The 24,912-nt window shown below is 40.1% G+C and overlaps 1 protein-coding gene across 21 annotated transcripts in view; it reads right to left on the bottom strand.

Annotated features, from left to right (window-relative positions):
* SOX5 (SRY-box transcription factor 5) overlaps positions 1–24,912 on the bottom strand; it is a 644,424-nt gene that overhangs the window by 10,062 nt on the left and 609,450 nt on the right. For 16 of the 21 annotated variants that reach the window (XM_068655012.1, XM_068655050.1, XM_068655039.1 and 13 more), the window contains 3 exons: positions 20,820–20,992; positions 4,975–5,083; positions 3,927–4,100 (listed from right to left, as the gene is read on the bottom strand). In XM_068655012.1, coding sequence (XP_068511113.1) covers positions 3,927–4,100; positions 4,975–5,083; positions 20,820–20,992 — 456 coding nt within the window. The remainder of the gene's footprint in view (positions 1–3,926; positions 4,101–4,974; positions 5,084–20,819; positions 20,993–24,912) is intronic. The other 5 variants (XM_068654987.1, XM_068655134.1, XM_068654996.1 and 2 more) reach the window with 1 other exon arrangement.

The following is a 24,912-nucleotide window of genomic DNA, read 5'->3' as shown; positions in this document are numbered from 1 at the left end:
ATTCCTACCCCCTCATCTGAAAAGATCTGTAAACAGTGGATGCAGTTAGGCAAACACAAGTCTTTGCAGGATCAGGGCCATAAAAACTGAAATTTTGATACATAATATTTGTACATGGAGTTACACATACAATATTTATACATAAATGTCATTTGTTATGTTTTTCCTTCCTAAGCTGCAAACTCAATGCAACAAAAATCCTGGCAGTCTCACCTCTCTTCCCAGCAAATTTTTAATAGCTGCCTTCTGCAGTGATACCTACTCTTACTATGACTTTATTGTTTTTGCAAAATACACTAAATATAATTTACTAGTATGTTTTGAACTATCATAAATAATTAAACAAACAGTGCTGTCAAAATAAATTTTGAAAATGGGCACATTTTCTGACGATAAATCTCCTATTTTTTTTTTACATTTTAGCATTTTCATTTATTTTCTTACTAACATACAAAATCTAAGCAGTTCTCTAACTGGTCTTAAATATGAAATTTGGAAATTCTGAAGAACATACTATTCCGATCCTGACATTTGCATGTGCAGGCAGGCTACGTTAAGAGTGAGTATCAATAATCAGCATACTAAAACTGGTTGAAAATCGCTTGTGTTTGGACAAAAAATATTTGCAATACCTTTATCTGCGATTATTTTTTATGTCAATAAACACATGCATGCAGACATGGGTACCTATGCCTAGTGTAAACCCGAGCCCAAATAAGGTGTAATTGAAAAATCTTGATTTTTTTTTTTTTTTAAGGAAAGATTTACACTCTTTGGTGAGCTTTCTGCTTACCATCTGTGTTTGAAAGCTTTGAGTGGGTCAAGTATGCAAGGCTTTTCTCCGTGACTACAAAAACATGAGCCCATCCCCTCCCTGTATGCATACATAATGACAGGCAGGATTCTCACGCAGCTCTCCCCGATCTGCTGGCTGAAGTGATTAGAAAATAAATGCTGAAATTACTAGACATTGCAGCACCACACGTGGCTCCTGCCCCCAACACGAGCTAGGACAGTTTAGAACTGTGACAACGTGAAGCTTGTACAGGGCCGATGAGGACAGCCAGATATCTGAGTCCAGCACCGGCAGCTACAGACAGCCATGCACCTACCAATGCACATGCACTTGTGCTCGGGTGCACACACGTGTGCTCTCAGTGGGGTTCACAGCTCTGCTGACCACTGATTTTGAGCCAGGCCTCTGTCGAGAATCTTCTGCTCTTTATAATACTTCCTAATTTTTAGTCCACAGGACTGGTATCTTTCAATCTGGGTATCTGCATCGGGCTGCATTTGTGTTTAAAAAAATACTTGCACACACACAAGCACATATATAATGTATAGGTATGCATATACGCATGCATTCACACACATATGCATCTGTGAGAGAATTTCTGAAGGTACTGTCTACCTTCTTTTCTTAATCTCCTTATGCAAATTTCTCAGTGAAATTAATTAAAATATTTACAAAAATATCTAAACAATGCATTATTAAATTGATAGGGTCCAGCAGACCCGCTTTAGCACTTCTTTAACAATTTACTAAAAAAAATCATTATCCACAAATTTAAGTTGCAATGAACAGATGGATGACAAACGTATGCACAGATGAATTTAGTGACAAATCCATGTATCTAATTTTTATGCTCAAAACATAATACCACAGTGTCAAACATAATCCCTAGAGAATGCTAGTGCTGGGAAGGGCATCTCCTCTCATTTTACTACAAAAATGACCCTTGATGGGTGACAACTCCATCTAAGCCACTCTTAGTGACAATGAGCTCTCTGACCTCAATGTGCAGCAGCACTGCTAAAAAATGGTAAGGAAAAATTGTGGATTTCTAATAAAGAGCCCCTAATACAGGCTGAACTGTAAGTTTCTGGCTGCTCACCCTATGCCAGTTAACAGAGAGCTCCCTGCTGACTTCAAAAGGCTGGCCTTTTGCAATTGAGGGGAGACCTTTGCAACGTTCCTGTCAGGAAAGAAGGCATCAGGGCATCCCTCTCTTTTGCAGAGAAGGAATAGAAAAAATCAAATGTGATGCTGGAAAGAAATAGAAGCATCATCTCTTCCTGCTTTAAACCTTGCTTTTCCCCATATCTGGCAGCAAAACAGTAAAGAGTTTGGAGTCAGCTATACTGTCTGTCACCTCAACAGGATCTGTAATGAATTTGCACATTTTACTCCAACTACTGTATATCTAATCAGAAAAAGATGTCCCCATATCTCCCTGATCTAGCGCCAAATAGTAAAAGGTGATTCCTTATGTTAACAATTTCAGCAGAATGGCTTATTAAAACCAGATTTTAGGGTATTATAAAATGCTTAGAAGCCCTTTAAAATGTCAACCAGGATCCCCAGAGACTGCGTAAAATGTCAGCCCAGCTCAAGCGCCTGTTTTAAGCAGAATGAATTAGCAGCGTGCTGTCGGAGGTTGTTATCCAAAACAATCAGTTAAGAGGGAAAACATCAAGCTCTCTTTGTACTTTCTATATGAAAAGGGCCATTCAGAACGATCTTGTAGATTTTTGAAGCTGATTATTTAAAAACAGGTTTAACCAGGACCACTCTCAATTTAGAAACAGACCAAAACTATTACTGCCCTGTCCTCAGACTAATCACATCATACACCTGTAACCAGTATAATGCCTTTTAACCAGTATATGGTTATTTTACCAGCAACATAACCTATTTAGCCTTCTAATCCTGCTCCCATAACTAATCTAATCATCTTGTACCACCCTTTTAATCATGGGTTAATGTCATCATGTCTTCCATCCACAGCCAATGCATTCTGCCTCTGACCAATTTTTTTTCATTTCCACTTGCCCCCTGCTAACTTTTCATAACACCACCCTAATCAGGATGAACTTCGAACCCCTGACCAGACTAAACTCAGCATATTACCAACCCTGCAACTGGTTAATGGTGCCATTGTAATTGCCTTACATCTTTGTAAAGCTAGCCAAACCTGTAGCCCAGGTAAGTGGGGCCCCTGCTTAAGCTTTTACCCACTGGCATGATGGATGTTTAGTTTCTGTAACACAGTATGTGTTGGTAAAAATGCACCATTTCTGACGTGGTCACTTTTATTTATTTATTTATTTATTTATTTATTTATTTCCTGCAGAAGAGTAATTCAGTGGCCTCAACAATCCTCAGTTATTCACCTTCTGTATCGTTCAGCATTCCATGGAGGAATAACTCAGGACAGCATGTGGTCCTGGGAATCTGAGCAAGCAGTAAAAAGTTGGAAAACTATGGCATGAAATTTGGTAGATGTTGCTCATGACAAAACTGCTTGAGATGTGAAGAGTTAAGGATATGGAAATTAGTTCTGATGTTTCTTTTTTGATTTCAGAATTCTTTTCAGAATGTTTAGAATAAAAGCAGCTTGTGATAGAGATCATGCACTGAAGGGAAATTTAATATAACAGGAACATAATAAAAATAATTTAAAACTGTTAGTGTATAAAATAAAAATGTATTTTAGGATCTTTCCTCAGTGGCCATTGCTTTGAACAGAAAGTGCTAAAGCACACATCAAATACTGTGGTGTGCTACCCCATAGAATCTAGTTAGATGAAATACATGGACAAATACACAATAGCAGTCATTTTGTGCTTGTTCAACAGCCTAATGAAATGAGCTAACCAGTTTTATCCACTCAGTTCACATTTTTGCACCCAAACCACCACCACAATCTGAGTAATTACAAAGTCACAAGAGCACATCAGGTTATGGTTAATGTATAGCACTGGGCAGAATGGTGGAAGTTTGTGTAGCTGCTGTCCTTGTCCAGTCATTAAGCAGCTAAGTAGAGAGTCTAGAGACAGTAATTCAGTTGTGTCAGATGCTCAGTTCTATTCCACCAAAAGTGCTGAGTTTTGCTACAGGAAGAACAGTGCTCTATCAATCTTACCTAGTATCTTGCTGATATTGGAGTTGTGCATGTCAGGGAAGGCTTGAAGGATCTTCCTCCGTTCATCTTTAGCCCACACCATGAATGCATTCATAGGGCGCTTGATATGGGGCTCATTACTACCACGCCCTCTGGATTCCCGATAAATTCTAGATTCTGAAACTCCTGCACTTCCTAAAAAGAAAGAGAAAAGCATTCCCAACTATGTTTCATCATACAGCTGCTTCTGCCATCAATAACCTAAGTCAGGTGCTGCACATTAAATGAGTCAGTGTTCACAACAGGTTAATGGTGTTTCTTTTACTTGAAGCAGTAGGAAATACTGTATATTGTATAATGACCTAATTTTTAGTTATTCTATTGATTCAGTATCACATAGTATAGACTTGATGAAGTGTTCCCATTGTTTTTTAACATAAAACATTGAACAGCTTTCCTAAGACATCTTTTACTACTTAGTAACCTAAAATCAACACTTACCAATGTAAATTTTCTTCTTACTTTCTTCCTTTGTTGTTTACAGAAGGTGATGGCAATGGTGTGATGTATGACAACATGAGGTGTTTCTTCTTAAGCAAATCTCTAACTAACAATTGAACACTTGCACATCTGCCTGTTTTTATGCTTACCCCTTCATAACAACATAAGCAACAGCAGAGAAAGAAAAGAACATTAAGCCTGCTTCATCAAATCCAAACAAATTCCCACAGATGCAGAATGTGCACCATCCATTGATGATCAGGTCTGTAATTCATGGATTTACCATATGATCGCATCCCACATTTATTTGCTTCTTCTATTCACTTTCACCACAGAAATACATTTTTGGTCCTGCCTTGAGATGTACAGCATACAAAAGAGAAGGCTAAAAATCACCTCCAGACTTAAAACACCATATGAGGAATCATTTTTCCCTCCCTTGTTCCATAGCCACTTATTGCTAACCCCTTTAACTACTCAGAGACCTCCAAAACACTTGGCTTGTCCCCCATATCCCAAAGATATGTACACATAAAACTAGAAACAAGGATAAGCCATGTGTACTGACCATCAGAATCTCCACTCATGTTGAAATCCATCATCGCGTGGCTAAACTTCCCATCTTCACTCTGTTTTACTGCCAGCTGCTGAGTCAGGGTCTCCAGTGATGTTTTGTCCTATATGGGGAAGATGGCAGGATTTGGATCAGGAAAATCGTTAACTATTGTAACCGCAAAGGTTGTAGGTAATGTAGAAGGTTGATGGGGAAGCTGGATAACAATTAATTCACAGCAGTTTACTGAGCCAGGTATTTAAGAATACATCATACTATTTTTTTTGGAAGCAGTATGGTTGCAGACTCTACCAAGACTTTTTTAAAACATGCTTATTAGCTTGTGATGAGCTAACTTCATAGTGTTGAAAAGATTGGTTTAGCTGAGCATGATAAAATTGGATGCACATCTGAAGAATACTTCAGCTCCCTGTGTCCTGGGACTGCAAAACTGGACTGGAAGTTTAGATGATACACGCTCTTGTGCAACATATTTATCGTTTTACTCTATTTCCAGCCTGAACTCAAAGTGCAGAGACATGGGTAACTTTGCCCTTTTTCTTTTTTAAAAGGCGATATTTTAGGAAGCAACCATAGGGGGAAAAACCCAAGAACTTTAAATTGAACTTATTCAGGCCTCAGGAAAGGGTCAGCCTGGACTGAACATGATACTTAGGCAGTGGTTTGTGTTCCTGTTCAGACTGTTTTGCCCAACCCTCCTAACAGCCCGTCCGTCATTCACATACTCAGAACTATCTGTGAACCCTGGATTGCAACAGGCTAGTGCGTGCTGCCAATTAATCTGTCAGGCTGCAGTGGTGTCTACAGACATTGCCAGAACAACATGCCAGGGCAATTAATTCCAATGTTCTCTTCAAAATACCTCTTTTCGTTCTGCATTGTTGGACTTTACAAATACAAAGGTGTTCCATTTTCCAACTGTTTTTGTTTTCCCTATGTATATTACTCATAAACATTCTATCTTCCTGACAATCATATGTTTAAAAATAAATCTTTCAGGAAAGCAATACTAACATTTCAAAATGTTAGGCACTGTGCCTTTTGCAAAGCTACAAAAATGACATGATGCTGAATTATAATAAAGTGGCTCCAGTTGAAAAAAGTCTTTTGAGCTTCTTCCTGAAAGAAAGATTGCTGTTTTGTTGATCTGTTTCACTCCTGAAGACTGTAAAAGATCAACAAACAAAAAAACTCTCAGATTTCACACGGCAACCAGAGACTTTACAACTATTCTGTATAGCCTAATAATGTCACTGGGTAGTATTATAGAAGAAAACAGAAAAGAGAACAATATGAATACAGAATCGCTCCCCTCAATGTGATGTCCCTGCATCTGCAATTCAAAGAACAGTTCAAATTCACCTAAGTCATTTTCCAAAGATTTTCTTGAGAGATTTAGAAATGAGGCTAATCTGCTCAAGTGGCTAGGCTCGCACAGTTTAGGGAACATTAGGTTAAATTTCTTTCCCCTCACATTCACTTTCATTATGGATCACTTTTGTGCTCTGTCTATAACCAGATATATCACTGCTGAAACAGTGCAAGATGGATTATCCTCTTGGTTTTTGCAAGAAAATCCCATGTGGCAGAGTCAGTCTATCACAAGCAAGTGGCTTTCGGTAACATTTCCCAGGCACAGCAGATCCAGAAAGCCTGGAGAAGCTTCAAATAAGCACCTGAACTTTTCAGGCACTTAGCTTTACCAAATTCTTTGGTTTAGTGATTTAACTTAGCTCTCATTTCCAAAGCAGCCTGTGAGCAGACAAAACGTCAGGAATAAATTGACTTTGTATCTCTTCCAAATGGATCTCAGATACACAATGCAAGTCAACAGTTCTTCCTCCAAAAAATCTATTTGCCGTCAACTTCATAACGATAGAGCTCACAAATTTGTATGTCAGCAATCATTTAAAAATGTTGCCACCAACCTCAAATATAAAAGAACATCTCCTCTTGTTTGGTATGCCATGGGGGAGGGGAGCTATTCTGTTGCAGATTTTTCTTGAATCATGTATAAACCTCTTAGAGAAACAGAGCTGAGAGCGCAAAGGGCACAGGCTTAACAGCTTTTTCTTTATGCAGTAAGCGCAGCTGTCGAAGTCAGAGGCAGTCACATTCAGAACCACACTCTCCCTACATGATCTGATTGAGTCTTAAGGTCAGCGAATACTCTGGCATGCTGTCTGCAAGGTACGCACTGGGTACGGCTCATTTATCAGAGTTTGACTTAACAAGCCTACAGATGCTCCACTGCTATCCATCTTGTGAAAAGTTTTGCATTTTGAGGTACAGCCACGCTGGATGAAGTGAGAGAGTGAAGTCATGATGGAAGAGGGAAGGGAAGGGAAGGGAAGGGAAGGGAAGGGAAGGGAAGGGAAGGGAAGGGAAGGGAAGGGAAGGGAAGGGAAGGGAAGGGAAGGGAAGGGAAGGGAAGGGAAGGGAAGGGAAGGGAAGGGAAGGGAAGGGAAGGGAAGGGAAGGGAAGGGAAGGGAAGGGAAGGGAAGGGAAGGGAAGGGAAGGGAAGGGAAGGGAAGGGAAGGGAAGGGAAGGGAAGGGAAGGGAAGGGAAGGGAAGGGAAGGGAAGGGAAGGGAAGGGAAGGGAAGGGAAGGGAAGGGAAGGGAAGGGAAGGGAAGGGAAGGGAAGGGAAGGGAAGGGAAGGGAAGGGAAGGGAAGTCAGAGTGACACTGAGCACATGGGCTGCACTGCTCACCTGCAGTGCTTGGAGGTGGCTCTCTGGACAGCTGAAACATGGGGGAGCAAAAAAACACCCTTTCAGCACAGTGCTAATTTACTCCTTGCTACTTAAACACACAGAATGATAACATAGTTCAATTCCTATCTCTAAGGTGGCAGTTAAAAAGAACTTCTGCAAAATGTTGCTCTTGAAACAGAAGATGCCAAAACAGCCAGATGTACTCTTCTGTACTAATGCTTAAAAATATTGAAGTTTAAAAAAATATCAGGCAAAGATAAGTCTACGGCCTGCTCTTTCCTAGACCTATGCAACAACACTGGAGAACAGAAAGTCTCAGTGATGCTCTGGCAGGATGCAAAAGCCTGACTACGTGAGCAGAGTGCTGATTTCCTGTCTTATGCTCTTCCTACAAAATACACTGCAGCTGATTTTCCCCAATCCCAATATACAAAAGCACTTTAAAAATTATAAAAGACCTGAAAGGGGCTGAGCAGCACTCCCATGTTGTTTTGCTTGAATGTGCTCAGTTGATGGGTTACTGCTTTCCATTTGATAGAAACCTAGAAATCCTTTCAGTTTATAGAGAAAGTATTTATGGAAACTCCAAACAAACAAAGGAAAAAAAAACCTGCTCCTCCCTGACCCCAAATAAACTGGCAACCTGTTGGCAGTGCTAGCCCAGACTCATCTCAGAGAACCTCTTGAATAACTTCAGACAGAGACACACCAGGGCTTCAAGGTTATACAAAAAGAGGATCTATTTATCATCAGTACCTTAATTTGATAGCAAATTACATGTTCTTAGAACTGCCACCACTCCATTATGTTGGGTTTAGCTGTGTAAACAGTAGCAAGCTATGGCACCATTCAGTGATACCAGGCGGAGTACGTACATGCTGGGTTCAGCAACATATGTTAATGAAGCAGCTGTGATACAGCACTGGAATTCAGGAGGCTGCAGCACATTTCTCCGTACTATGCTGGACTTAAACTTATTTAATCACTCCACAACTGTTTGCTTTGCCAGGCACAGAAAGAAAGGGGGAAGTGAGTTCAGCTGATTTAAAGTTTATGTGCTTTCAGGTTTTACAAGCTGCAAGAATGATAATCCCTACTTTTCAGGTTTGCCCCACACCACAAAGGTATAAAATAATACTAATCTCATGATCATTGCATGATTGGCATCAAATGGAGCCTGGACCCAATCATGCTGGGAAAAAGAGGCAAGGCTGGTCCAGACCCAGAGAAGTGCTGCAAAGACTTGTTTGTGAGACCTGCTAAAAATCACACTACATAAAGCAAGGGAAACAAGTAGTAAGGAATATTTCTGCTCTTTCGGGCAAAGAAACATGGGGATCTCTTGTTCAAGATAAAGTGACTCTTTTTTTCCTAAATTTCTGAATTTTGGATCACGCCCCAGAAGACTGAATAGATAACTTATAAACATCTTTTTCCTCTTTAACCTCCAAGAAGAACTTCAGCAGATGTTGAGACAAACTGTCCTCATGGTCATTTTTGTTGGACTCTAGGAGACACTCTCTGAAGGGACAGTGAGAGCCTTGTTGTCTAGATCATCAAAAATTCTAACTGGCAAAACAAAGAAGACAATACTGTAGACAGCAATTCCACAATAACCCAATTGTCCAAAGTACAACCAGACAGGTTTCATCAATAGGCACGTGATGAGAAGTTTCTACAACTTCATTAATCAAAGAAGTAATCTGCTAGAGAAGATTGATCTGTAGCACTGATCCTACCAATGTTCTAATTATATTTAAAAGAACAAAGAAAAACACATACACACATGGAACGTGTCATGTAGGAAAAAAAATTATACATATATAAAATGACTAAGCACCGCAAGTCCGACTCAGTTTTGTGGTCAGCTGCAAAAGTTACTTGGCTCTCTGTCATGGATAGCTGTCATAGTTTAACAAAACATTGATCTAAAAATGACAAGAACTTGGTTGAAGTCTCTTTCATGGAAGAAACATAAAACAAGAAGAGTCAAAACATATGTAGAACAGCCTGATAATCTTTGCCAGAACTCCTCCCACTACTACAGAAACGTGAATCAAAACCTTGGAAGGTCTGAAAAATAAGACATTCTGACACATCTACCTAATTCCCTTTGACCTCGTCACCCCCGCCTTGGCTTGGGCTTGGGTAACAACACTGAGGGTGCACCTGAGAGCAAGCACATGCCTCCACTCCTGAAGGACTGGGCGACTGCTGTGAATGCCGGGCATATGGCAGTGGACCCCTCCTCCCCCTCTTGGAGACATCCTTTTGGCTGGGGTATTTGGCAACCACTGACAGTACTCTGAACTCAGTTAGAATTTGGCAAGAGATGTTTTTCCGATTGCATAATTCAAGGTTAGCAGTTTTACTGAAGCAGTCCACTCTTCAGTTTTCTACTCCCCTAACCCTACCCCCATTTCCCCTGATATTATTTTTCCTCTAAGCTTGATGCCTGCAGAGATACAGCCAGTGCAGAAAACCAGAGGAGGAGTGTTCAGGCACATCTTTCCACATTCCTGTCTTTCTTTTTCCAAGTGAACTGAAAGGCCAAGCTAAAAAAATGTGTTTGTAGAGAAACTGGAGAGAGCCAAGCACTTTACATATGGACTGCAAGGAGAAACTTGCTCATCAGCTCTTGCACCTAAGAATTACAAACACACCGATGGACTGTCTGCTACCTTTGTTCTCTTCGGTGTCAACATGTAAAAAGAAACAGATGGTTGCCTGTTATTGTCCTTTTTACTGTCCCATTTCCCTTGCTCCAAGTGCAGTTTGTCCAGCTATTTACCACCCTGCTGTGGGGGAGGAAATCACATATAAACTCTAAAGGTGGTATTTTCAAATAGGCAGTTTTCATAAGATAGTTTTTATCTTACGTTATTGAGCAGGTCCAGTGGCATCATCTAATGTAGGTTGTGGTGCTGAGGCAGAAGTCTTCTCTCAGCAAGTCCCAGTATATATCAACCACACAGACACAATCCTTGGTCAATATGCACAAAATCTTAAAGTACTGGGCAGATAAGCTGCTATACTTGATCTGGCAATGAAAGTTCACTTCTGTTTACTACAGAAAAACATCCTAAATTATCAGACACACTGATGGTATCAGGTGTTATCCATTCAAAATGATGACATTTTTCTTAGCTCCCCCCAAAAAGTGAAGAGTCTTATTGTACATCTGATACGAATGAAGACTTTGTAGAACTTATCCTTCTGTCCAATTCCTCGGCCTCTTGCAATAATAAGCATCAGAATAGTTCGTGTTATAAAATCTTGATCCACCGTCTTTCAAGATGTGGTAAACAGGAGGAAGGTGGGCCTTATGGGTGACACAGAGCTGCAACAACTTACAGAAACCACTGGCAGTATTGCCAGCTGTACACAGTAGTCTGCACATGATGAATTATTTGCAGTTCAGGCTCTACTCCAGCACATTAATGCCACACTCCTTCAAAAAAAATTGTGTGCACACTGCTTATGGTCTGGTCCAAAACATGTTACAGTCCAGATCATGTTATGCCTACAATTGCTGTAAGAGAATTTCTGGCTCTTCTTGGAGGGTCCCTCTATACAAAGGTTTTTCTGTGTAATAGATCACATTGTCCAAGTGTTTTGTACTCATCAGTGAATTTAGCCGTGTAATCTCACAAAAAAAAAAAAAAAAAAAAGCAGTATCATTATCCTTGCTTACCATATGGGCAACTGAGTCACATTTTAAGTGAATTGTCAAAGGCTACACGCTACACAGCAAGTCTGGTAGTTTTAGGAACCGAACTAGCACTCCTGAATCTTATCTAAAAATTGTAACCTTGAGCTTCTCATTTCTTTGTGTGTGTGGAATTGTGATTCTTGCTGATGGCACATGTTACTAGGGAAAACAAAATAAAGTAAGAGCAGTTACAGAACCACCATTACAATGGACCTTACTTAAGTAACGCTTGCAGGGCTGTAAAACTCATAAAAAGCACATGCATGAAATGATAAAATAGAGTGAGACTTTCAAATGTTGACTCAGTAATTGTTAAACCCCTTCTGGCTGCACAGTTTTATAGTCTTCTACTGTACTAATGAAAAGGGAAGAAACAACAAAGAAGGGTTTTAGCCTTCCAATTATATAAACTCTGTGGACCACCAAAGAAGATGAAAGATTATTTATAATGTCTCAGCACTTTATCATTTGGGCGATTTTTTTTTGTTGTTGTTGCATCAAAGTTGAGTATGAAGAAACAATGCATTCACCACCCCCTCAGCTCTTTCAGTCTTCCTTATCTGAAATCTCTCTTTTTCATGGAATAATCCACCCACAGAACCTAAAAGCAGCATTAGAAGAAAGAAAATAACTTTCCTTATTTGTAGTTCTTCCTGATTTTACAGTACTTGTTTCAGTATTGTTATATTCAGTCTTAATTGGGACTACGTCACTTGGTAAAGGAATGTCATATTTTGGTTTAGGGTATATATTCAAATCCAGAGTGATTCAATACCACCTAGAAATCATTGCATCTGATTTGTAATCTATATGAAGTGCTGTATGGACTCCATAGAGAGGTGACCTATTAGCCATTTTGGGAAAAAAAAAAAAAAAAAGAGGGATTGCACAGGCCCAGGAACTTAAACACTCTCCTCATGGGAACAGACACCCAAGCACAGGAAGAATTTGCTGAAATTTGTGTAGTCATTTTCTTTGCCATACATTGTTGGATGTAGGACTTTGGTTTCTAAGAGCTCCCAAGTCAATACCTTTCACAGCAAGACAGAGGAAATACAAGGGAAGAAATATTCACAACATTGGCAGCCCTAAGGGGCAGCTCCCTAAGACATATATATATATAGTATTTGACTTGGAAACACACTTACAGAAAGTAGCAATTTACAGGAAATTAGGACGCTGAGGTCCTCCTTTTCTTTGGTTATTTGCTCTGAAAGACAGTGTAAGTCAGGACTTCTAAATGAAAATGCAGGTAGGGTTGGATCAACCTGTTTCTTTACGGAAGAAACAAAAGGAAAGCAAAAGCAAAGCAGAATGATGAGACACTGACTGCTTCCTATAAAAGTTTTTACAGTGCAGGCATCGGCATCGACCTCAACCAAATCCAGCTGTAATCTGCTGATTGCAAATAGGTTAAGAGTTACATGACCCAGTTTCTCATCTAGACTGCCTTCTGGTCCGACACGCTCTGTAAATTTGTCTGAATTGTTCAGTTGCCCTGCACAAAATTAAGCACAATGGAGATCATGACATTTTCCCACCACTGTGAAGAGTTTTGAGATCCCTGGATGAAATGTGCTCTGTAAATTCCAGTGAAGGATTTCAAAGCAAGTCAGAAAGAGATGCTACAACTGGTCTGTGAGGAAAGGAAGGGTTAGCTGGGGAGAAGAGGTGGTACAGCAAAAATGAAACAAGATGAAAATCACAACCCAGGCAGGATATCCTAAGAAAGGGGGTCTACACACATATAAAGAGAAAGCAAAAACAGTCTCCATTTTCCTGGCAATTGTTTATTAAACAATGTGTGCGTCATCTTTACAGTAGCATTACTGAGATTTAGACTATTCTCTCCCATTTTCCCTAGAAGGTATTAAAATTGTGAAGGCTGCAGAACCTTTGTTAACGTTTCTTCCAGCTCCAATGAAGAAGCTGACACACTATCTGTTCTATCTTCAAAGAAAGAAACTGCCACATTTTCCCAGTCATGAAGTAAGGCTTATTAGTTTGTCTACTCCCCAGCATGAGCATCGGTATTATTAAAGGTGAAGTTCTGCACCCTGAGGACATACTGGCAGTTGCTTGTCACTCAGCAGAGCAAGCACCTTCCCACCACGACTGGCAGAACAAGACAGGATGGCTGCCCAGGGGCCTTGCGAGGCATGGTGCACAGAAGAACTGCCTCTGTAGCACTGGACAGAGGTATTGCACTGATGCTGGTGCCCGTGAACGTGCTTAAGCCCTAGCTACTGGGGGCATGTGGTTATGTAAAAGTAATAACAAGATCTCAGGAAGTAATTAGCTCTCATGGCTGTAGGGCAAAACTTAGAACTTAACGCAAAGATTCAAAAAGCTCAAAAGAAATAACAAGAACTCAAATCAATTGTATGATTTTTATTTTTTTTTTCAGGAGGAAGTTGATCCATCCTTATTGGGCTTAATAAAATTTCCACTAAGGTATAAACAGCTGCACTCCTCACTCATCCACACTAGCATGTGAACGCCTCCAGCCTTTGCTCTTCGGAGTGAATGACGACTTACGTTCTCATTCAGACTTAAGACAGCTGCAAGGATCAGAATTTCTTCCCATGCTTCTGCATGCCCTTCTCCTTGATTTCTGTGGGAGTTTCAAGCACACGTCTGTGGGCAGCATTTGTCTATCCCTCTGCATGTTTCATTTTTTATTAGCTAACCTTGCCCATGCATCCCCACCATAATGATGTACCAAACTCAAGACACACATGCACACTTAAATTTTCCTTTGAAAAATATATCTGGACATTTAGTAGATGATGATCAATCAGGGAAAGGAAAAACATTTTAAAAACAAATTTTATAAAACAGAGGTAAAATTGTTGGAGGAATTAAAAAATATCCTCATAGCAAAATCTCTCCCTCCCATGCGTAGGCACTTGCTAACTGAGAGTAGTGGCACTGTGACAAAACTAGCAAAACCAAAAGCAGGCTTTACTAAAAGAAAAGGGGGGAGGGGAAGTCTTCCACTGGCCATCTGTGAAAATAAGGCATGTGGCCATTAAATGCAGTGGCTGTAAATATAAATACACACAAGCTACACAAAGCAAATGGCAAAAAAAAAAAATGGAGGGAAAAAAGGAAAGGGAAAAAAAAGAATAAACTTTCAGCCAAAGCAAATCAAAATGTTTAATGCTTAGTTACCAATGCTGGACAAAAACAATTTTGATCTTTGTAGTGTGCAAACTTGACATGTGTTTTTAATTAAATTTGAGTTTAAATTAAAGTTTCGGGAAAAATTACAATGCATACAGTAGCCCTGTTGAATAGAAGACTCCTTTAATATGAACGATCCTGTTGAGACTGCTGATTGGACTTATTGAAAGGCTGACATACAGGGTGATGGATGGGTGATGACATAATACCTGCTTGCCTTGTTGTTATGCTTTTTGAAAACTGCTCTGTGTTGATAGCATTAACAAAGAGGACTGCAACCCACATAGAAGAATTTCTGCTGGCAAAGAAACTCAGTCAGACAAAATTAAGAAGAGGGTAGGGAAAAGGGGAATAAGAAGTGGACAGACAATTGTTAGGATAATATATTAACTTCTGTGTTGTAGGGTGATTTGGAGCCTGTATCAGTCCATTGTCCACAAGATACTCCCTGGTCCCCACACTGTATAATAATTACTCCAGACTGAAGGATCTCTTCTCACACTGCAAGACGAGAACAAAAACATCATGCTGATCATCCTTCCTGGTGTTTTACAGGCCAGGGAGGAATAGAGCAGCCTACAAATTACAGGACATATATATTAGCAGGCTGGTGAATGTGCAGGGATAAATGTGTGTGTTTAATGTCTGTGGGCAGTACAGCCTCTGGAAATGCAGAAGTATTTTACCAGTAAAATACTTCAGAGATTATGAAAATGGGCAGGTTTTAACTTTCAAAGAGTGATTTGGTTTATGACGATTGTACTGTACCTCTGGACTTACTTCCAGGGGGTTTCTCCTGTCTGGGGAGATGCCCAGCTTGCACCAGGTGCCATTCTCTGCAGTTTCAGTCATCACAACGTACGCACTCGAGTCTGACCCACGGACTCTCAGTGTATGCAGCAAGCACTGGGTCAGACTCGGCTTTACTGACCCTTCCCTTTCCTTCTCCTCTCTGCCCTCTCCCCTCCATTTTTCCCGACCTTTCTTGTTCAAATTTAACCATTAGGGGAATTAAAAAAAAATAATAATCTGTTATTGAAGTAAAATTCTCTACTGCAAGAGAAGTTTAAATCCCATGTGTTAAAACAGCTCCTCCTTATGCCTTTAGTAAAGTAAGCTGTAGTGTTTTATTTCTCAAAGACAGGAGGATCTGCGGTTTGAGATTCTTAATATCCCCCTCCTCCCTGAGGGGAGAGCAGGGACAGAATTCATTTCAGCTCAGTGGATCACAGCAGTTTCTTAAGAGTTAACTCTGCTATCCCCATCCATCAGGCAGCCAGCGAGGCATCAGGAAGGAATGATGGATGTAAAATTATTACAGGGCTGCCACCCGATATACTTACTGCCATTTGTAACTAACGCTGGAACTGACACACTTTTTTCATTATTAAACATCCACATTAAGTCAACATTGGTCACTGTCATTTCATGTTTGGCACTCTCTTAAGGGGAAGAGGGAGAGGTGGGAGTGGGGAGGGTGGTGGGAGGTGGGTGGGTGGAAATGGTAGGGAAGGCATCCTGAACCTGGTGTTCCATAAGCACGGGTAATAAACAGGCTCCTGCTTACAAAGCTGGAATAAATATTGTTACAAATAGCTCTTTAGTTACAGCCCAGCAGACAAGTACATGTCAGAGCCTTTTATAAGGGCACACTCCTCACAGTAACCAGGAGAATTTGTATCACAGGTTAAGCAACACTTCAGCACAGGATGTCTATGTATTTGGATGCACTCTTCTGAGAGTGCTATGAGCGTTCGTGCATATTCAAAATTCTTGTGTGGCTGTGTGTACTTACACAGCCCTGTCAGCTGCCTGTGCCTTTAGCAGCAGGCTCCAGCATTCAGAAGCCAATACCTGTGTGTGCATCAGCATATGCAGACACAAACTCAAATACCTGCTTGTGTCTCCCTTTCCCTTCTATTTTTGTTACCCAAGTGTATACATGAATGTTTGAAACTCTGACTACAGTCAGAAAATTACTGGCGAGCTTTGTGCATGTTTGTGCTGTGTATCTGTGCAAGAGTGTGCTGTAGGTTTGTATGCATGCACACACATGCTGGTTCTTTGTGTCTGTGTACATTTCATTTGCAGAGGAACATGCAGTTTTGGGGCCAAGCAAATAGAAGAGTCCACTTTCTGATGCTGCCCATTACGGTGTTTGCACTAGATGACAATCTGAGCTCTCAGCTACATGTGTAATAGGTAACATTGTTTATGTATAGTACATATCAAGCTATAATTAACTGTAGATGACAATTACAAATAAAACTATGCTCCTGGGTTTCCAAGAAACCAGAAAAACATACACACACACTTCTCATTTATACACAGAAATGCTTCCAAGAAAAGTAAAGTAAAAATATGTTTTATTGCATTTGCAATTAAAATAGGTTTTAGTAAAATCCATGTTCATCATGATGTTCATGGCTTTTACTGTAATCCTCTGAAAATCAAATCCCTCAAGATGGTCCAAGTTGGATGCCCATGAAGTGACTCACCCAAATCATCCTAGCCATTTTTGAAAATCTTTTCTCATTTATGATTCCTTTTATACAGTGTCTCTCCAGTTCTACAAAATTCCTGTCTGACTACTGCCTTACAGCTGGCTGATCTGGCTGTCCACAAGGATCAACCCATCTGGGAACAGGAGCAAGGTAACAGGTCATGTATACATGTGGAGAAAAGCCTCGAGAGCTTTAACAGGCTCCCAGAGGTGATTTCCAGTCTTGAGCCTGCCCAGCTACCCCCCGCCGATAAATCCCTACTGATAGACTAAGTTACATGTTCAGAGGCATAAAAGGACCTACCTTCATTGGTAGGCTGCAATAGCAACAGAAGACTCAAGAGGTCTCAGAGATCCAAGCCTCCCTAGCTACACTAGCTACCGCAGCAAAGAAGGGAGGAAAACCTGAGACAGCCCCAGACCAGTACTTGTTGCACATAAAGACTGAGATAACTCTGATGGAAGGAGAGTGATCTTTCTTCTACACAAGTATAAATGTAATGTACATTTCTAATTAAACTATGTCCACATCCACACAGCTACTTTAGCTCTTTTAGTCCTGTCAACCACCCCAAAATATCACTGTCAGCAACCAACCAGTGAGTAAACACAACATCCCAGAAGCTCAGGGGCTGCCCTGGTGGGCACTGCAGTGGTAACGCTGCCACATTTCTATTTGTCACTACACACCTTCCCAACTACCTTGTTTTCTTTTCCTTGAAAACAGGCAAAACCAGTATCAAATTTAATTCAAAATGGCAACTCTTGCCTTCCTCTGAAATCCTGCTCTTCGCAAGACAGAAAACTTTGAGCCAGGTCCTAGGTCAAACAGCCACAAACCTTAGAGAAGTTGGTGTGTTAGTCTGGACCTGAACTTCACAGCTGGCTAGTTGGTGGATGGCCTAGAGCATATAGCTTATATGGGGAAGAACATGTGCTTGAACTTCACAGCCTCCTTCTTTTCATTTGTGGGATCAGATGCAAGAGACAGTTCAGGAGACCCTACAACAAGTTAAGAAATATAAAAAGTACCTACAAAGTGCAACTTATTATCTAGTGCTTATTGGCTTAAGTGGTCCCCAGCAACCCAAATGCTGTTGTAGTCAAGGAGATCTCAGATTTAGTTCTGTCATTCTCTGTCTCCACTTTAAAATAAAATTAAAAAATAAAATAAAATTAGATTAAATTAAATTAAAATATAGGTGCACCCTTGAGAAAGCTTGGGCATTTATTGCATCGGAAAACCCAAACCCTACAGTTGCTTTAGAGAAATTTTCAACTGAGCTGAAATTTTTTCTTCCTGCTACCATGTAAAAGAACTCCTCCCTGCCTTCCACAAGCCCACCAGGAGGCATGAATTAGAGAGGAAAATAAACTTCAACCCAGGCTGAGGGTGAGAAGTGAAAACAGAAGGGGCAAGGAGAATCCCAACAATAGGAAAGTAACAGAATAAAGTGAATGCAGATGGTTCCACTCCTGTTACTTAATCAAAAGGCTGTGCAGAGTCACTAGAGCCAGCATAAAGTCATGTGTTAGAACAACAGCTGATCTGTATTAAAGAAGATTAACTCGCAATGCTATGGTGGAGGGCCTGGGATTATTTTATGTACTTCCATTGCCGAACAAGCCGTCAGCACAATTACTGCCCTCCGATGTGAATGACTGATCTGTAACCACAGCTAAACAGCATGCTGCTTAGGGGCCTGGGTGCTTCATGAAGATGAATTTCCATACCATCAAAGTGCTTTTAATGGGCTTCCTGATCCAACCACAAGGCCTGCTTTGCAAGTATATAGAACTCAGGATGAAGGCTTCCTGTCCAAAAGGATTTGGTCGGTTGTCACTTGACAATTCCCAGCCAGCACAAGGGAGGAGAGGGGGGAGATAGGTAGAGTTGTCTCTGCTTTGGAGGATTAAAAAAAAAAAAGGAAAGAAAAAAAAAGGGTACAGATGCTTTCTGAATGCAACCAACTGCTGTATCCACAGCTGAATTCAATGCGCTTAACAAATAACGGCAATTTAGCTATGCTTGCGAGGAATAGCTTGAGTCACTTTGCATTAGCATCTGGCTGAGTGTTAAAGTCATTTCTACATGGGGAGCAGAGAAAAGAAATTTCTGCTCCGAGCATCCTTTCAAGAATGCTTAAATATTTGAATATAAATTCCTTTGTGCTTGTGATCACTTCGTCTTATATCTGACACTCTGCTTTTCCCTTTTCCCTTCTGGTACTCTTCTATGTGAAATGCCGTAAACATGCTCCATCCCTCTCTTTCTTTCTCTCTCCCCATACCAATGCTCTTATAAGAGAGACTGTATGTGCTGCCGGATACCTATTACACTGACCTCTTTTTTCCTTCCCCTTCCTCTCCAGAAAGTGCATGAAATTGGAGTCATTTCTACATCACTTATACCCAGGACAGGCTGATGAAAAAAGTACAGTAGTGAGAGACTCACATGGACATTTAACATTCATTCCCCAGACTGCTGGCTTCTCACAGCTTATTGATCAAACTCCATCTAAAAACAGGGAAAATGGAAAGCTATCCAAATTAGCAATCTGCTCATTCTGGACAATATTGTTTGACTCACAAGCTTCCTAGGATGACTGACTTTCAAGTTTCTGCTAAGTAGCTGATCATTTTTATTCATTCTATTTATCTGCCCATCTCAGCGATTCACACAAGGTCTTACAGTGAAAAGCCCTAGAAGAGGTTTTAGTAAAATGCAGTTTGCACCAAAGTCATTTTAGCTGTACAGAACAATAAAAACTGTGACATCTCAGAAGATACTGCAGAGGAAAGAGAAGAATTGAGGAGGAAGTCTTGTTATGCACATAATGTTGAGACACACGCAGGAGTTGGGATGTATATCTTAAACAGCAGGATTATAAGGACAGCTTACTATAGATGTGGAAGAAAGGACTGGCTGATGTATTTACTCTCTGCAAGCCAAAACAGTGCATGGAAAGACATCAGCTACTTCCAGAGAAAAGCAGGAGATCATGCTCTCTTCAGCAGATGTGATAGATAGAGCACATAGAAATTTTCTAGAGATATTTACTGTCGCTATGTTGTTACAGTAGAACTTCACAGACCAGCTCAAAAGTGGAAGGCAGTAAGGCCCATGCATTCTGCTGCTTCCACATGTTTACTGCAAATATTTGGTGCATTTTGTGTTGTCAATTCTCCATTTCTTCAATTCTGTTAAGTCATCTAACGTGACATGACAGTGCTACATTGCAATGGTCACAAAATATAATATATGACAACCTCACAAGGCTAAATACCCAGAAGCTGAGCCTGACTATCAGCAAAGCTTATGCTCCTAAAGAAGCTTGAATATTTTCAAATCCAGCTCATCTCTCAAACACATGTAAGCATTTCCATAAAGCAAGATTTCCACTTAGACCCAGAGATTTCCAATATCACCTTGCCATAATACATGTTGACAGGCTGGAGCAGAGAATTAGTGGCCTCCAAAGTTCTTATGATGGCTTTAACCATTTCTGCTGCCTCCCCCCTCTCCTCAAAGTTTCTTCACATCTTTCTCTCATGCCAACTTTTGGTTGTGGTTTTCATTTTTCCTTTTGCTTTTTTGAAAGAAGCAACTATTTTCTTTAAAATTGTGAAGAAGAAAATAGAGCAAATAAAGGGAGGAAGAAACTATGCAAGTAAAGGCAAATGCAATCTCTAGGGGTTTGCAAAGGAAGACTCAGACACTGACCTTTTCTGTCCTGCAGTTATTGAGACCCAGGCTATTCACAACAGCCACCTTCCCATCCAGCACCTGTTGTTCTCTCCGAAGTTGCTCCTTCATCTGCCGGGCCTCCTGGATTGCCTTGGTAACAGCATCGTGGTCATTTAAATAACCTGACGACGTGATAGAAGAAAGGATGTCTTAAAAAAAGAAAGTTACAAGAAAACACTTTAGCTTTCATAGATGAAATTCATCAATATTTCATCATTATTCATGAGAAAGAATTAAAAGGCAATGTCCACAAACCTGCCTAAGCTTTGCAATTCTGTTACTGTTATGGTAGAGCCACCTGGATATAAAGCATGAGAAACATCAGTGCCAGAATCATCATCCTGACATCTGATCCCATTAGTTTCAATATTTCCTTGACACTGGTTAGCTCTGTGGTTTGCATGCAGCAGGATGTAACTGGATAAGAGTAAGGGGAGGCTTTGATCACGCCAGCAATCCCAAACTCTTAAAAATAGATGGTTTTATTCTTCCCCATCTTAAAACTTGTGAATACATTGCAATAAACCACAGGTGGCGGTGGTTTGCTATAGATATGAAACATAATGGCTCGGAAGAGAAGCCTCATCCCCTGCCTGCTCCCCACCACCACCTGTCATTCAGAACTGCACAAGAAACCACAGCTACATGGACCTACATTCCCACTCCTATTCACGCCACTAATAGTAGGTCAAACGTCCACTGTTTTGCTGCAAATTCACAGCCTAGGGCTTAGCTTTAGTAGTTGCTGAATTATTTCCTTTTAAAATGTTACAAGCATCACCAGCAGAGCTAATACTATTTAATTTTAAATGTGACACTTTGTCATTTTTTTTCTTCAGCGTACTGTAGATTATACTTATTATGATCTGCATGCGATTTGCAGGATAGAATACTGATGGGAGACTCCAAGCCCCAGTCTATTTTTCAAACATTAAAGGAGAGGCTAATATCTACCCATCTCCCTCCCCCTCTCCACATACACGCACATGCACACACACTTCTTTCTGTCTTTTAACTAGGGCATAAAAATGGCATAAAATGAATCTGTAATATGAAATTGCCCAGAAAAGGGACTTCTGTTTGTGACATGAGGCTAAATCTAACCAGATCCATTGGTGAATTGTGACAGATGGAGGGACTGTGAGACAGAAGGCAGGCACTAATCACACACAAAATGACCGGCTTGCCTCAACATGTTCCATGGATTCCAGCAAACTTTACACCCTAATCCATTTTTAGAACAAAAAACATCTGGGCCATAAATCCTCTAATCTGCCAAAACACGCTATTAAATCCCATGATTTGTTGAAAAACACTAAGATTAAAGAAAGGAAATATAAAATGGCTAACTGCCGTGTTAGGAAAGTGTTATTAATACTCTTTCTTTGTCTCAATTATGAATGTTCTGTTCCTAAAGAGCCTTGTCTAATCATGTCAGATTACACATCCTTGTTGTATTGCTAGACTCTTCTATCTGATCCACTGATTGCCAAAAAACGTAGGACATTGTCTTGCTGCTTAAAACATTTCAGGGGAAGAAGCTGATGTCAGATTAGTTCAGTGCTGCACTGCTACAAGGATTTCATTTGGGGTTTTGGCTTGATTGTGTTTTTTTGTTGTTGTTTATCTTTTTTAGATTACAGATGCAGTGGGCAAAAACTAAAAAGAAAAGTTTCAGTGCAGTTTGACTGTTGCTAATTTTACTAACGGGTAGCTTTTGGCTAACTACCCTGAGACTTTTAAATGAACCAACTTGATCCACATTGTTTTTATCAACTGTCCCTGTTCAGCAACTCCCAGCCAACAGAATTCCATTAATTCCAGCTTCCCCAGTGTAAGAAAGGATATAACCTGCACCAACACATATCTATCTACCAGTCCAGTTGACTTTTTTTTTTTTTAAACATCCATTTTAAAAACTTGCTTGGTTTCTTTCCCACTTTGCATCTGTTACTGATGAAGCTTGCATGTAGTCGGAATAAATTAAAAAGGAAGCAAACAAACAAACAGTAGTATTACTGCTGCTTGTGCTCTTGATTAGGCTAGGTATAATACTTCCAATCTGTAATACAGCTGAATTTGCCTAGGAACTGGAATTCATGCCCTTCTCCAGACTATTTGGCTTTTCCTGAATGCTGCTATCTTTGAGACAGTTTGGCACATGACAGTGAATAAAAGCAAGCACTCCTTATGTTTTTCAGTAGCTGCCAAGATGCTGGTGTGCAGGGAAATGATTAATATAGAAGCGAGTTGAATGTAAATTATTGTTGTTTAGGGTAGGTGGTGAATTATTGACAGAGAGGGGAACCGCATTACATAAAATGCACTTAGTTACAAGGATTGCCAAACTAGCACAGAGATGTTGAAGATAATGGCAAAGGGCAGAGAGAAGTCATTTCTGTTTTTAGTACACGGACATATGCCTGTTCCCACAAAGAAGTGCTTGGATTTAAAGTCATGCATGAAGTCATGACATTTGTGACTGCTCAGTCTGTAGCATGATTTATACACTATAAGGAAAAGTATTATGTATGTGTATGCCCAACTGCAGCTACACTTTTAATCACAGGAAGGTATAAGTTTATATTCCCTAGACAAAGCAGAACACACATGAGCGTTTCTCCATGCCACTGGAACCACGCAGCCTTAAGAACTTCTCTCAGAGAATGGTTTTAATATGAAGTTAGTGGCAGTGAAAGGTGACAGCTCAGCTATACCCCAGCAAGGCGGTTCAGGCACATCTAGGGCAGACAACCCTTTACTTGCATTGACAGTCCCGATCATTCAAATGGTGGAAATAACTCTCTGGCAAGTGACTGCATATTTCTCAGTGACCTTTCCTGGAGAGATCCATCTCTCAAGATAAAAAGTATACCTCTCTACCAGTCTCTCATAGTACCTTTATTAAAATGCTACCAAGCTGTTTTTGTGGTGTAGCTCCTACTGGAGGGTGACTTAAAATTTCATGTTCTTTTTTTTCTAAGATCACCAAATGATTTCAACATGGTAACGAGCTATAATTTTGGTTGGACCTGACCTAGCAGTTAGCAGGAACGGACTCTCTGAAGTGTTCATAAGCCTTTTCTTCATGTAGTCCTCCATAAAGAATAGAGTTTTGTTAGAAGTAGGCTATGTCTGTCCAGTTCCTGCTCCACAGTTAGAGATTCCTTATCTTATATATACTGTATGCACAGTTATACTGTTCAGCAACCTCAAAAAGTCACTTTCTATATTTGTAGCTAGGAGATATACAGCAGTGAACTCTATGTCATTAACAATAACTTAAGTATGTTATCTTTTTCTCCACAGTTTTCCATGGTTTATTAATGGTATAACACATTAATTCTTCTTACAAGAGTGACCTTTAAAGCTTCATTCATCCTCATAGCTTTTATCCAATTACATTATCACTCATTACAGGTACAGAATTTCAAAATCTGCATTTTGTTAAAGGAAGTAAATTGCAGGGGTCTCAAACCTATGAAAAATATGAGGTGTGTAGTGAAAAATGATTGAAGAGGAGAGAACAAGAGATGTCCTGCCACTGAGATGCAGGTCAGGTGCTTAATACCACATCTTAATGTGGTGCTCAGTCTATTGAGGACAAAAACTTTGATGTGAAAAAAATGAAATTTGGCGCACTGTACATGGAGAGCAGTAGAGCCAACCAAATGAAAGATGAAATACGTGATTATCTACCGTTAAACATGTTAAACAGTCTAGGGCTATTAAGAATAATACATGCATTAACAATTAATGATGAGATATTTATGAAATATTTACACAGTTGTAACTTGTCATACCAAATAAAGTTATTTTCTTTTCTATAGGGCACAGGAGCATATTTACTGTCTGATATATGGAACTCTCATCAACATTAGCAATAATCTTGTATGCACAGTGTTTTGAACACCGAAGATAATCGTTCGGGTAGAACATGGACTACCAGAGAGCTTGGAAGAGAACCACAGAGAAACAAAATAGTTTCACTACACAGCACTGAGATATCACAAAAGTTGCTTCTGATTGGTCTGACCCACAGTTTCATTCATTTTCTGTGCCATCTCTG

This window comes from Anas acuta, chromosome 1 (genome assembly GCF_963932015.1).
Source record: "Anas acuta chromosome 1, bAnaAcu1.1, whole genome shotgun sequence".
NCBI lineage: Eukaryota > Metazoa > Chordata > Aves > Anseriformes > Anatidae > Anas > Anas acuta.
Note: the sequence above shows the minus strand (reverse complement) of the source record. Positions and strands in the feature narration are given on the sequence as shown.